The sequence below is a fragment of the Mirounga angustirostris genome, unplaced genomic scaffold (genome assembly GCF_029215605.1).
Source record: "Mirounga angustirostris isolate CCGP_5_RB_7025 unplaced genomic scaffold, mMirAng1.0.hap1 SCAF_7, whole genome shotgun sequence".
NCBI lineage: Eukaryota > Metazoa > Chordata > Mammalia > Carnivora > Phocidae > Mirounga > Mirounga angustirostris.
The window spans coordinates 54,665,164-54,680,304 of NW_026991715.1; the positions used below are offsets into that span (position 1 = coordinate 54,665,164).

Here is a 15,141-nt window from a genome sequence, read left to right on the forward strand (position 1 = left end):
CTGGCCCAGGTTTGCCCAGCCCACTGCATCCCTTGCTACCCCACACTCCTTCCCTCCTCCTCTCTTCCAGGCCATGACTGAGACATTTTGTCATCTGGAAAGGCTTTCTTGAGCCACCTACTTCCTTAAGATCAGGTTAAGTGAGCTGCCTATGTGCTCCTATACTTCACTTAAAAACACACTTACCATCCTCCTACCATCGTTCTCTATTCTTCACTAGATTTAGGTGCCATGTCTATCTTGTTCTCCACTGTTGACCCCATACCTAGCACAGTAGGGATCATATCAGAGGATGAGTACTCATTTAACTCACTAATTCGTTTATGTTGGTTGTTGATTGTCATCATATCCCCCTGTAAACAGCGTTTTCTCTCCAGTGCCTTCCACTCAGTCCCAAACATTTAGACCTGACCCCAAGCTTTTGCTCAGCCTATTATGTATCCTTTTCTCCTCCCACCTAAAATGCCCTCCCTCTTTATCCATCTTTTTCTGCCCATTTTTCAAGATCCAGCTCATGTGTCACCTCTTCGAGTGGGTGTTCTCAAGCTGTAGAACCCTTATGGATTTTCCACTCATTTACCAAATCAATATTGAGCAGCTACAGAGGACAAGGCACTATGAAAGGCTCTTAAGATACCACAGGGAGAAGACATCCCTTTCCCAAAGCAGAACACTTTTGGCCTGCCATGTCAAATTTAAGGATCCTTGGCCTAGTCATTTGCTCTTTGCTTCTATAGATAGTACTCCTTACAGAGTGATCAAAATCCTGAAGAATAGACTCAATGGTGAAATAGACCAATCCTGGGCAATTTTGGCTGACAGTTTTGTTGACAGTGATCCAAGGAATTAATACAAAATTGAACTAATTCCTAATGACTATTACTGAGAAAATATAATGGGGAGGTAGCTGCTACAGTTCAGGTAGGCAAAATTATAGCTTTCTCTGTTTCTTTGCAAGCAAACAAAAATTTCTTACGTATTCTCTACTCCTGTTGAGAACCTCAGAGAGGAATTCATGGGCGACTTGATCTTGCTTAAAGGATATTTTAAGCTCTGCTTTTTTTTTTTTCTTTAGGCAAATCTTTGATCATTCTGGATATGTTCCTTTTACCCCTTCTTTCATAGCCAAGATGACAGCTGAGTATAAGGCAGTGGTTCTCAAACTTCAGCAGCATCAGAGTCATCTGGAGAGCTTGTTTAAACCCAGAATGCTGGGCTCCATCTCTAGAGTTTCTGATTCCACAGATCTGGAGCAGGGTCCAAGAATGTGAATTTCTAATAAATTCTCAGGTGCTGCTGTTGCTAGTCGGGGGACTTGGACAGGAGCCCTGGGCTTCAGATACCATCTCTGGGTCCTCTAGTCTCTGCTGTCACAAAGAGGGAAGAGCAGGTAAGTACGGCCTTGTCCCTGGACTCCTAAGCAAGTACCTGATGAGGTGTGTATGTCTGCCTTTTGCCTCTACTCCTGAGGATCCTCACTCTGATGTTGACGCACCTCAATCCCAAACCCTCTCCACTGGAGTCAATGAATCAGCAGTCCCAGGTCATTATGATTTAAGATTAGTGAAAAATGTATCTCTTTAGCGTTTTTGAATTATATATATACACACAGAGAGACACATGTATACATATACACACATGTGCATACATGTCCATGTAAACTAAGGCAACATGGCAGAATAGTACAGAGCTTGACAAAAATAACTTAAGATTCAAATTTACCTAATAATATTTCTCTCTACAAATTTGACATACATTATGCATAAAAAAATGTGTGGTGAGCCAAATCATTGTGAATTAACCCCCCAATGGAAATATTTCAGAAAAGTAAAAGATTTTTTAAAAGGATATGGTTTATATATATATATTTTTTTTAATTTTATTTATTTATTTATTAGAGAGTGAGCGGGAGAGAAACAGCATGAGAGGGGAGAGGGTCAGAGGGAGAAGCAGGCTCCCCGCTGAGCCGGGAGCCCAATGTGGCACTCAATCCCAGGACCCTGGGATCATGACCTGAGCTGAAGGCAGTTGCTTAACCAACTGAGCCACCGAGGAGCCCAGGACATGGTTTATATTACATAAAAAATGAATCAAGGAATTAAGTTGGCTTAAGTGGCATTACCTCAAAAATATCTTGAGCAAAAATTGATATTGGTGTAATTCTGATTGAAATATTTTTGCTAACATGGAGTAGAAATGGGATTAAAAAATGCCCTCTTTTTTTAATTAATTTTATTTTATTATGTTAGTCTCCATACATTATATCATTACTTTTTGATGTAGTGTTCCATGATTCATTGTTTGCATATAACACCCAGTGCTCCATTCAATACGTGCCCTCCTTAATACCCATGACCAGGCTAACCCAGCCCCCCACTGCCTTCTGCTCTAAAACCCTCAGTTTGTTTCTCAGAGTCCATAGTCTCTCATGGTTCGTCTCCCCCTCCGATTCCCCCCCCTTCATTTTTCCCTTCCTACTATCTTTTTTTTTTTTTTAACATATAATTATTATTTGTTTCAGGGGTACAAGTCTGTGATTCATCAGTCTTACACAATTCACAGCACTCATCATAGCACATACCCTCCCCAATGTCCATCACCCAGCCACCCCATCCCTCCCACCCCCCACCACTCCAGCAACCCTCAATTTGTTTCCTGAGATTAAGAGTCTCCTATGGTTTGGTTTCATCTTGTTTCATATTTTCCTCCCTTCCCCTATCATCCTCTGTCTTGTTTCTCAAATTCCTCATATCAGTGAGATCATATGATACTTGTCTCTCTGATTGACTTATTTCGCTCAGCATAACACCCTCTAGTTCCATCCACATTGTTGCCAATGGCAAGATTTCATGTTTTTTTTTAATGGCTGTATAATATTCCATTGTGTATGTATATACTACATCTTCTTTATCCATTCATCTGTTCATGGACATCTTGGCTCTTTCCATAGTTTGGCTATTGTGGACATTGCTGCTATAAACATTGGGGTGCATGTGCCCCTTCGGATCACTACATTTGTATCCTTGGGGTAAATACCCAGTAGTGCAATTGCTGGGTCGTAGGGTAGCTCTATTTTCAACTTTTTGAGGAACCTCCATACTGTTTTCCAGAGTGGTTGCACCAGCTTGCATTCCTACCAATAGTGTAGGAGGGTTCCCCTTCTCCACATCCCCACCAACATCTGTCCTTTCCTCACTTGTTAATTTTAGCCATTCGGACTGGTGTGAGGTGGTATCTCATTGTGGTTTTGATTTGTATTTCCCTGCCGAGTGATGTTGAGCACTTTTTCATGTGTCTGTTGGCCGTTTAGATGTCTTCTTTGTGGAAATGTCTGTTCATATCTTCTGCCCATTTCTTGATTGGATTCTTTGTTCTTTGGGTGTTGAGTTTGATAAGTTCTTTATAGGTTTTGGATACTGGCCCTTTATCTGATACGTCATTTGCAAATATCTTCTTCCATTTTGTCGGTTGTCTTTTGGTTTTGTTGGCTGTTTCCTTTGCTGTGCAAAAGCTTTTTATCTCCATGAAGTCCCAATAGTTCATTTTTGCCCTTGCTTCCCCTGCCTTTGGTGATGTTTCTAGGAAGAAGTTGCTGCAGCTGAGGTCGAAGAGGTTGCTGCCTGTGTTCTCCTTTAGGATTTTGATGGATTCCAGTCTCACATTTAGGCCTTTCATCCATTTTGAGTCTATTTTTGTGTGTGGTGCAAGGAAATGGTCCAGTTTCATTCTTCTGCATGTGGCTGTCCAATTTTCCCAACACCATTGGTTGAAGACACTGTCTTTTTTTCCATTGGACATTCTTTCCTGCTTTGTCGAAGATTAGTTGACCATAGAGTTGAGGGTCCATTTCTGGGCTCTCCATTCTGTTCCATGGATCTATGTGTCTGTTTTTGTGAAAAATGCCCTCTGTTATCATGAGTTTGCATTCTGCAAGAGGAACAGACATTAAGTGAACAACTGCGCAAATGGCCACATTGTTAATGGTTGGGATAAGTCTGGGGTGATACTTCCATCACCCGTGGCATAGATAGTAAGTGGCATGTGTCTGTTCGCACATGTGCTCATACCCACACATGAGGACCTTCTCTGGTCTTTGATAGCACCAATTGTCTGTCATTCATTTTGACATGTAAAGTACATCGCCTTGTGTTGTTACAGGACTTTTTCCAAGTATATCTGGTGTCTCCTGAAGGACAAACTATCCTACCTCTGTTTTATATGACCCCAAAGTTCCTGTGTAGCATGTTACTATCCTATGATACTATAATGTGGCCTTAATGTTTTTTGAAAGGGTGAATTAATTAATGGCAGGTTTTAGTTCATATGTATAGCCTGCCATGCTCTGCTTTCAGTATTTCACAACTTTCTCATAAACCGGTTGCTCTTCCTATCTTAGTTTTACCTGAGACAGGGCCAAGCCCTAAAGAAGTGGGATGGCAGAGAAGGGGGGCATAGGTGACTAGTGCATAACACCCTGGCCAGAGCCCTCTTTCTTAGTTTGTTTCCATGGGGTTTCCCCCCAGTATTTCTAGGCTCTTGGCTAATCTGAGATAGGAGTGATTTGGGGAGAAAAGGAAAGTGGGGGGAGGACACAAGGGTTTTATGTGAAACTTCCCAGCTACTAACAGAACAGGATCAGAACACTGCCAAACAGCTTACCCACTTGCCTGCCTTACTGAGTTGATCTTTTTCTGAGGACTGTGGCCTCCAAGAGCCTCAGGGGCAACTTTATCACAGTGATTAAAGGTGAGGTCTGGAAAAGAAGGCCCAGGGAGAAGAAAAGAACCCCATATTTGGCTGGTAATCACTGTCCTGCAGCTGAAATACTCCAAAGCTGGATGCTTAGGATAGGAGAAGAAGGCCTCATTTAATTAGGCCCTGAGAGGAAAAGGCACCAGGAGTCCCTGAGTCCCCCTGGAAGTCATCATGGAATCATGGTCTGTCACCTGGCCTGCCTGGGAAATGCATTGCCCAATTAGTGGTCCCTCATCTTTCCTGATTCCTTTTCCCTGCCCCAACTCCAGGCCAAGCTCCTCACCCAGAAGAGCCCAGCATCCCTATGTCACTTAATTCCCCAGATCTCCCTCATTCCCAGACAGCAGGATCATCTTGTCAAGGTACAAGTGACATCACAAAAGAAGGCGTAACCTCCACAAAGTGACTGCCCTACAACTCGATTTGATTTTGAATCCACGAATCCAAGTCACATGCTGGCAACTGAGCAGCAGAACCTCCTGGTGTGTCCCACTGCACTCCACGGGGACACATTGTGTCACCATTAAGTTCAAGAGGATTAAGGAGGCCTTCACTTTCATGGCTGGAAATTACTGAATTAATATCAGTTTAAAGAGTATGTTCTGACTGTCGCTGGTGGCAGGATGGCCACATGCACGTCCAAAGATAATTCAACATGAATGCTGCTCACTGAGAAGCCAGGACAGATGAAGCAACTCCACATGAGGCTTTTGGGCCACAGGGTTTATCTCCCTGTATAAAACTATGGAGAGCAGAGGAAATGTCATTTCCAATTTAGATGAGCACAGCGTTTGCTTGGACACACTGATGCTGAAGTAACAAGGAATTTGACAACAACAGGGCTTGGTATGATAGGGTTTATAACATAAAGAAAAAAAACCTGCTAACACTTAATAAGACTTAACCATTGTGAGGCTCTATACAAAGCACTTTGTATACAGTATCTCACTTAACCCTCAGGAAAACCCCATTTCACAGATGAGGAAACAAGCTCAGAGAGGTTACGTTCTTGGCCATAGATGTAATACCAGGGAGTGGGCAAGCACAGATGGTCTGACACCAAAGCTCAGGTTTTTAACTCTGTGTACTGTGCCCAGATGGTGGCTCTGCGTGTGTGTTTGCATGTACATGCTCATATGTGCACTTTTCAGGAAAGGTGGTTTATACTATTGATTCAGCAGAACCTTGAAGGGGCCACTGAGTAAAAACGGTTAAGGTATATATGCATACACACATACATACATATAATATGCATGTATTACATATACATATACATAGACACATGTACATACTTAATGTTTGTGTATGCTGTATGGATTTTTTCAGTAATCCCTCCCCGCCTTCATGCCTTGCTCGTATCACTAGTATACAGCTGAAGAATTTAAGTGGACAGCAGAGGGCGCCCAGAGTCACTGTTTTTAAAAAAGCATCTTCCATTTCTGGAATTCAGAGAGAACAGAGGTCCACACTGCAGGCTAGATGGGAAAGGTAGCTGTAGATAGACTTCCGGGAGGATATAGAATGTTGCCTTCGCTCAAGATTGAGAATTATCGTGTTGAAAGGATGTTTTGAGAAGAGAGAAAACAGGATGATCCTCTGCAGATAGTGTATGGGGGGGTGGGGCACATGCTAGATGTTTCATGAAAAAAACATCCTCAGCTCCTTATGAAAGAAAAAGAAAGAGCCTTTGTCTCACTTTGGAAAGTTTTCTCCTAAAGAAGAAAAAACCCAGAATGAATTGTTTGCTGTTTCTTAATAAAATCATATTGGGATGTGAGAGAAGTGAAAAGGAATTAGGCTCTTAATTATTTGTTCTGTCTTTATACCTTCTCAAATCCATCACATAACAGCAACCTATCTCTTCCAGCCATCCTCATGGAGTTACTAAGTCTTGGAGCTTTCTCCTTTAAAGTAAGAGAGATTTCAGTATCCTGGTGTATTTATCACTGCCCATTTCTAGGAGTAGGTCAAAGACCAGTTTTTCATTATCACAAACCTTATAGATATGTTGAGATTTCACAGAGTGCTAATTATTACCGTGGGATTGGGAATTCTGGTGAAAGATGTCCCTGACAGACACCCGAGCCTGGGAGGAGGAGAGTGGCAGATGCTCTTGCTCAAGATGACTTGCTCATATGTATACAATAGATAACTCTTGGGTTACCACCAAAAGCAGAGGAAATTCTGTGCAACTGGACATCCTATAACAACTGATGGGGATAAAAGAAAGAAACTGTTAATTATTCTAAATGTGGCCCAATGAGTTGGTATGGCTTAGGCACAACAACTCAGTGACATAGGTACTGAAAAAAAAAGGCCTGGGGAAAAATCCTATAGTCCATGCTATTCCACACATATTCTCTTTGATTTTTCTCACTTATGAAATGAAACACTCCTGAAACACCTGGTGGATGGGCATTTGGTCCTCTAGGAGTCTGGAGTGGAAGTGGCCAGGACTAAGTCTCTATTTACACTGCCGTGTTAAACTTTTATCCCATCAGACGCTGCAGGTAGAGGGAAGGCCATATGAAGGTAGACTGCGCAGGGTGGGGGTGATCTCACTATGACATAATGCCTACACGGCAGGTAAAGAATCAGTAGTATGAAGCTCACTCAGGCAGGATCTGTTTTTGACAAGGTTGAGAGCTAAGCAGCTAACCAGTGAACCAATTGGTATGAATGGCAGCTCTGGACTTCTATATCCGTGGACTTCCACAACCTTTATTATCCCCTTTAGTTAAAATCCTAACCTCAGTGGACCATGGATCCAGATCAAAAATATAAATCTTTTCTTCATGTGGATCATTTCGGTTTGTTTTTAAAATCCTTTTTTCTCCTCCAAACCATTTCAATTCTACATTTCACTTTGCATTTGTAGACATGGCTTATAAGTTATTGATTATTTCGTACTCTGTTGAAATCCTTTCAGGTGTAAAACATCTGAAAAGATAGGAGGAAACAAAGATAACCAGCACACCATTGCTACTTTCACTAGCCAATCTCCTGACCCCGTTTTGAAGATTCTGAGATAAATAGGTAATAGGAGTCCCCATGTCTCTGAGTTAAAGTTTTGGCAGGTAAACTGGGCTAGAGTAGGTTGGGTGTGATTTTGCCTTCTCACATTTCAATGGACTAATGCCTTATGATTTTTTTTCCTCCTGAACTCTACTTCCTCTTTCTTCTTTCCCTGTTCTTCTATTTTGTGTCTTCCCCATCATTTTATTCATGCTTCTCCTTTGAGAAAAAAAAAATTTAGATCCTTTTTTTGGGTTCTTTGGTGACAGAATCTAGCTTCCTGTGTCCTCACTCTTTCACTCACTGACTCAGAGTGGAGGCTGCTTTACTGGAACTTAGGAGAAACCTCAGGTTTGTTTTCAATCCTGTTTTCTCCCGAGCATAAAGCTCTAATTTCAAGGGAGAAGTTCTGAATAAGCCAGATTGAGAAAAGCAAGCAACAAGCCTAAAAACTCATGTTCCTCACCAATTCCTCTTGGGATATATTCTGGAGAAAGGCAACAAAACCATTTGGAATTGCCTATTTGCTCCCCAAATATAACTCCCATGCCCAGAGTCTTATGCAGCCTTCAACGTGAGTTAAGTCCCTCAAAGTAGGGCATGGGCAAGATTCACCAGCTAAAACTGTCTTTAACTGCAACCCAAGGTACAGTTCAACTTTCTCAGTTTGTTCAACAGAGAATATTTACAAGTGTCCATTTTGCCTGGAAAACAGAGAGGACAGATTAGAAATAATACAATGTGTGTGCCAGTTCAACATTTCCAGACCTAATATTCAGATACCTACTAACAACTCTGAAATTCAGATCCAAGTTTAAAGTCCAACTCCGGGACGGCATCTCCCATCCTCTGTTACAGCTTGGAAGATGCTTATTAGCACAAAATTAATAATATTATTCCATCACTTTCATCTTTATTGTTTTAAGCTGAGCTACCCAAATTGCATTCGTCCATGGCAACTAGGAGAGGAATATTTATTTTTAAGTTGTTCCAATTTGTTCATTCTTAGAAAGTGATAAATGAATAGAAGATGCTCAATCAGACCTGTGGGTAAAAGGTCAAAGACTGTATGCATGTGAGATTAGGGGAAATTGTACACCTAATGAAGACAACAAAGGGAAAAGAATGAACCATGATGCTCATTATGACTCAGTTGACAACACTTTTAGGTAAAGTCCACACTGTTTGGAAAGCACATTTTCATCCCTGGTGTCAAAACCTCCAAAAGCACATAGAAAAGTAAAAGATGCTGGCCCGTGATGAGTTTGTCTAGGGTTATTTTGGAAGGCCCTGCAGTATTTAATGATGATAATGAAAATGCATTTCATTTCTTCATCTTGTCTATCAGACTCCCTGTCCAAAACAATAAGTAAAAAGGAAGGAAGACCAACTAACAAATAGCCCATGACTGGATTTGTTCCCATCAGATCCAAGAGAAACAACCACATCAAGTTGCTAAAGAAATTTACCCACTGACAATGACAACAGCACAGCAGCATTTGTATCATATTCCCCACAGTTACTAGGCTGTTGTGGCTCAGATTTTGAGAAATTTAACCTGCATGTAAATGTGTGACAGGGCTTTCCTGGCAACCTGTAGTTCAACAAGGAACAGGAAGTGAAACCATCATTATCACCACAAGGTTTATTTTACACAAGTTTCCATAACTTGGGAGAGGCACCTTGCTGCTTACTCTCTACCCTGTTTCCTTCATCTGTACTCCTCTGCCTTACCTCAAAATGAAGAAAAGGAAGTGCTTGTCTGAGGGGTGAAAGGTCTCAGGAATTGGCTGTGACCCCTGGGGAAAAGGAAGAGGTACCCCTAAGATTCAGCACCCTCCCAATTGCCCCAAAACACTGAGCTGAGCCCCAGAAACCATTGCCTTAATGACAATACTTTGCATACCAAAGATGTCAAAGTCCTAGAAGGTCTCAAGAATACCATTTGAGGGGCGTCTAGGTGGCTCAGGTCAAGATCTCAGGGTCCTGGGATTGAGCCCCACATCAGGCTCCCAGCTCAGCAGCGAGCCTGCTTCTCCCTCTCCATCTGCCCCCACTTGTACTTTCTCTCTCGCTCGCTCACTCTCTCAAATAAATTCTTAAAAAAAAAAAAAAAGAATACCATTTGATACCATTTGATTTGGAGTTTCTTAGGTAACTTCAGCAGCACTTAAGACCACAGACCATTATGTCCGAACTGTATCCCAACCAAGGATGCCTGGCAGAGGGGCTGAGTGGAGACTAAAATCCAAGGCTGCTTCCTCCTATAGGAAACACCTTTTCCTAATTCACCCAAATCCACTGAGTGGACAAATTGGGGGGGAGGGGGTTGTCAAAAGTCACCCTGACCCCTTCTTCTTGGTTACTCCCTCTCTCAAAACCTCCATAGGCTTCTCATTACACAGAATCAACTCCAGGTCCACAGTCTGGTCCCTTTGACCTCTGCAACCTCAGCTCGCTTACTTCCCTTGCTTGCATCTTTCCTGCCACATAGGCCTTTTACTGGCCCAGAAGATCCCTGCACATTCGTGCTTCAGGTCCTTTGCACTGGCTGTTCCTCTGCCTTGCTCCCTCACTTCATTCAGATGTCTGTCAAATGTCATCTCCTCAGAGAGGCCTTCCCTGACTAACTACTTTAAATTCCACCTTCTTTCCTCTCTATTCCTTTTCCTGCTTTTTTTTTTAAAGCACTTACTATTTGAATTTTATATTTATTTATTGTTTGACTTCTCTCTGAAACAGAGGTTGAAAAACTAGTCTGAAGGCCAAATCACACTTGCTACCTATTTTTGTAAATAAAGTTTTATTGGTATATAGCTACTCTCACTCATTTACATATTGTCTTTGACTGGTTTCACACTACAACTGTAAGTTGAGTAGTTGCAATAGAGACTGCATAGTCCACAAAGCCAAAAATATTTATTATCTGGCCCTTTACAGAAAAAGCTTGCCAACCCTCACTCTATAATGTAAACCCTATGAGGACAGGGGATTTATGTCTTTTGCTCCCTCCTGTATCTCCAACACTCATATTGCCTGGCACTCAGTAGGTACTTGATAAACTTTATTAAATGATTGAGCATATGGATGAATGAGTATCCAAATGTATCTAGAAAATGGTTTCCTTAATTCAACAATTATTGAGCACCAACTTATGCCAGGCATTGGACTCTGTGCAGAGGATACCACAATGACGAGAGACCAGAAAATTAAATGGTGCTAGGAGGAATGTCATGTTCTTCATGACAGTTGTTATGGGAGCCATAAAGAAAGATACCTGACCAAGGCATCTAAAGACAGTGATCCCTAAAAATGAGTTCTCCAAGCTGAGAGAAGTGTGAAGCGCATTGCAGGCAAAGGGTAGAAATGTAATGGTCCAGAGATAGGCAACCACAGTTGTCTGAGGGATTAGTAGTTTGTGTGGTATATGAGAGTTGTTTGAACAGGGTTTAAACAATTTCTTGAATAATCACTCTTTATCTTTCCGACTCTTATTCCCTTGGTTGCCACTTAAAATTTGGAGGAAAATAATGATTCTCTTCAAAAAGCCTACCATTTTCCTGCCAATGTTTTTGGCCCAACCCAAAACACACTACATGTGTTATTTGAAGAGATGTCTCAGATACATTATATCAAGATTTCTCAACCTTGGCACTATTGACATTTGGACCAGTAATTTTTTTGTTGTGGAGGTGTCCTGTACATTGTAGGATGTTTCATGGCATCCCTGGGCTCTACACACTAGATGCCAGTAGCACTCCCACAGTGTGACAATCAAAATTGTCTCCAGATACCACTAAATGTCCCCTGGGGGGCAATGTCACCCTCTGTTGGTAACCACTGCATTAGATAGTGCCAGTAACACACACTAGACAACCTGAAGATGAAATGTATTAATAACCTACAAATGCTGGATGTAGGGGGATTTTGGAAGTCCAAGGCATTCGAGCCTCTGGAATAAAAACTGCCTGTTCTTTTTTGTCTCCAGATGATCACCCAACATGATTATGACAAGTAACTATAGATTTAGAAAGATAAACATTAGTTACTTCTTCACTTGGCTACCAAGTGCCATTTTGTCTACAGATTCATGGGGTCTGTGCTCTACTGAAACATGCCAAGTTAAATATGCACGAGGACAGTAGAACCCACCGACGCCCATGCCACTGTGAATGCACCCGATCTTGTCTAATCTTGGAAGCTAAGCAGGGTCAGGCCTGGTTAGTACTTGGATGGGAGGACAATAGGACCCTACTCAGCAATGAAAAGGAATAAGCTATTGATAAATGCAGCAACATGGATGAGCCTCAAAGGTAGGATGCTGAGGGAAAGAAGACAGTCTCAAAAGGTTACATACTGTCTGACTTCATTTATATGACTTTCTGGAAAATGCAAAACTATAGTGAGCACAGATTAGTGGTTACCAGGGATTAGAGTGGGGCGAGTGTGTACCACAAAGGGACAACATGAGAGGTTTTTTTATTGTATGTTAATGAAAAAAAAATGAAAGAGTAGTTGCTGAAGAATATGATGGGTTGTTAGTACTTAATACATGTCTTCTTCTAACCACAATGAAGCATTTAAAGCCATATTTTAAGAAAATGTGCCAGGCAACAAGGCCTTGACCACCAGTAATTAGAGTGTTCCAGGGGAGAGGGGCAAGTAGATATTCTGGAACCAAATGAAGAGCTTTAGCTTCCTTGCTTCAATTCCTGTTTCACTTTCCATAGAACAAGGTGATCTTCACTTCCCAATCCAGGGTTGCCAAATTTCACCCTAGAATTGCTTGAGCCTCCCTTGGGCAGAAGAGAGAAAATATTTCAAAACGTCAAGTATATTGGAGCAGGCTTACCAGCATCCTTTGAGGTGTATAACATTTTATCAGTATGACACTATTGTGTAGTGATAAAAGAGAGCCTAAGAGAGTGTGGGGCTAGCTTTCCAAGGCTCCAGGCAAGAGAAGGAACAGAGAGCATAATGAAATGAAAGTGACTTGATTCTAAAAGAGATCAATATCCTGTTTTATTATTCATATGAATAATGACACCAGATTCATGTATATATGAAATAATCATCATTTCTGAGAAATTTTGTACTCACCTGAAATATCGAGTCTGTCATCTATGATGATGATGGGGCCCAGGGCATATATGGGAAGGTAGTGGTGACCCTTATCTAGAATCCTGCCCCATGAGCATCCAGTTCAGGGTAAGCATATTCAGCCTTCCTCTCTTTCAGGGGGTACTGCAGGCTGTAGTTTACATATGTACGAGAGGACTGTGCACAAGAAAATGTTGCTCATGTGCTTATGCAATAGTAATAGTAAACCACAGGGTTATCACATCAGAAATGAATGTGCTTGACTTCTCAGAGAATGAAATGCATGGCAACAGTGAGAATCAGAAAGGGTCATCTGCCTGATATTCATCCTGAAAGCGACACAAAGCACAAATGATGTCACAATCGCAAATATACTTCTTTCTCTTTGTCCGTCATCATCCATTTGCAGCAACATCACTTCAGTTGGACAATTGCAGTGTCTCTAAACTGTTTCAGAGGTAGCCTAGTACACCAAACATCCTCAGGAGCTGTTGATCCTTTTTCCCCTTGGCTAAATATAAACTGTGAAAATGAAGTAAAAACAACAGCCCCTCTGTGTCTGTAGGGTGGGGACAGGGCAGGGTGGCAGAGGTAAGAAATACGTTGCAGAAGAACTGGCTCATGACTTCAGTCTTCTTGAAAGCAGAGCTTTGAACTTTTTTCATTTTATTTCTTTTAACTTATTTAATCATCACCACTGCTCTCCCTCTCCCATGATGTAGGGAAAGATTACTTTACGCCCATTTAACAGAAACTAGAACCAAGGCGTATGTCCATTAAGAGTTTCCCAGAGGTCACATAGGGGGAAAGTGGAAAAATATGGTGTAAAACCTGTCTCCTGATTCTGGACCCCAGGGCTCCATTTGGTAGACCATATTGTAAAGTGTCATCCAGCTTCACTAAACATAGACCAAAAGCTAGGAGTTAAAGATGGTTACCCTCTGTAGGAATCAGTGGAAGTCCTAACCCCTATCCTCCCCCAGCCTGAATGTAATAATGCATTCATAGTTGAGAACGTGCCTGATTGCTCTGAAGATATATCTCAGGCATCAAGCCTACAAGAAGGGTAATCCTACCCACAAAGTATTGATTACTTCCTTGGTTGAGCCCTGCTATACCTTAAATACAGTGCTATCTTTGTGCATGTAACTTTCACGTGCCTTGGGGCCTGGGTCTTGCTGTTCTTGGATTCCTAGATCCTACTACAGGGCCCGTTTCATAGTAGGCACACAATGCTTGTGTGCTAAAAGAAAGGCATGGCATGAACTTAATTCCTTAGAAGTGAAAATTAAGGGAGAGCTGCACCTAGAAAAACCTTGCAAAAGTCATTTACCCTCTCAAAGCCTCAGTTTCTTCATCTGTAAAATGGGGATAATAAGAAAACAATAACCCTGAAGAGTTACTGAATATACAATGCTTGGCAAGGTGCCTGTTTCACAGCAAGCTCTCAGTAGGTGGTAGCTCTTTGTGGTAGCCAGCCTCCAAGATGGCCCCCAGCAACTTTCACCTCCTAATAGCCACAGTATCCTAGTATCCTAGTTCCTTCTCACACTGAATGGCTGACTATGTGACCAATAGGACATAGGAGTATTGACAGAGTGTGGCTTATGAGACTAGGTCATAAAAATTATTGAGGCTTCCACCTTGTTCTCTCTTGGATCACCTGCCCTGGGAGGAGCAAGACACCATATCATGAAGACACTTCAAGCAGCCCTATGAAGTACATGTTGTGAAGAACTAGGCTTCCTACCAACAACCAGCATCAAGTCACCATCCATATGAGCATGCCATCTTGGACACTGATCCTTCAGCCCCAGTCAAGCCTTCAGATGATGTAGCCCTGGCCAACATCTTGACTGCAACCTCAAGAGAGACCTTGAGCAAGAATGCCCCAATTAAGCAGTTCCTGGATTCCTGACCTATAGAAATTGTGTGAAATAAATGCTCATTGTTGTTGTTGTTGTTTTTAAAGTTTTTATTTATTCATTCGAGATACAGAGATACAGAGAGAGAGAATATGAGCAGGGGGAGAAGTAGAGGGAAGGGGAGAAGCAGGCCCCCTGCTGAGCAGGGAGCCCGATGCAGGGCTCGATCCCAGGACCCTGGGATCATGACCTGAGCCGAAGGCAGACACTTAACCATCTGAGCCACCCAGGTGCCCCAATGCTCATTGTTGTTTTAAGCTGGTAAGTTTTGGGGTAATTTGTTACAGAACAATAAGTAAACAATATACTATCATTGTAAATGGTTGTATGAGTATCAATAAACAGG

The 15,141-nt window shown here is 41.9% G+C and overlaps 1 protein-coding gene across 4 annotated transcripts in view; it reads left to right on the plus strand.

Annotated features, from left to right (window-relative positions):
• PTCD2 (pentatricopeptide repeat domain 2) overlaps nt 1-14,827 on the plus strand; it is a 48,987-nt gene extending 34,160 nt beyond the window's left edge. For 3 of the 4 annotated variants that reach the window (XM_054512370.2, XM_064596221.1, XM_064596222.1), the window contains one exon: nt 1,291-14,827. In XM_054512370.2, coding sequence (XP_054368345.1) covers nt 1,291-1,584 — 294 coding nt within the window. In that variant the 3' untranslated portion in view covers nt 1,585-14,827. The remainder of the gene's footprint in view (nt 1-1,290) is intronic. The other variant, XM_054512372.2, reaches the window with a different exon arrangement.
• The last annotated feature ends 314 nt before the right edge of the window (nt 14,828-15,141 follow it).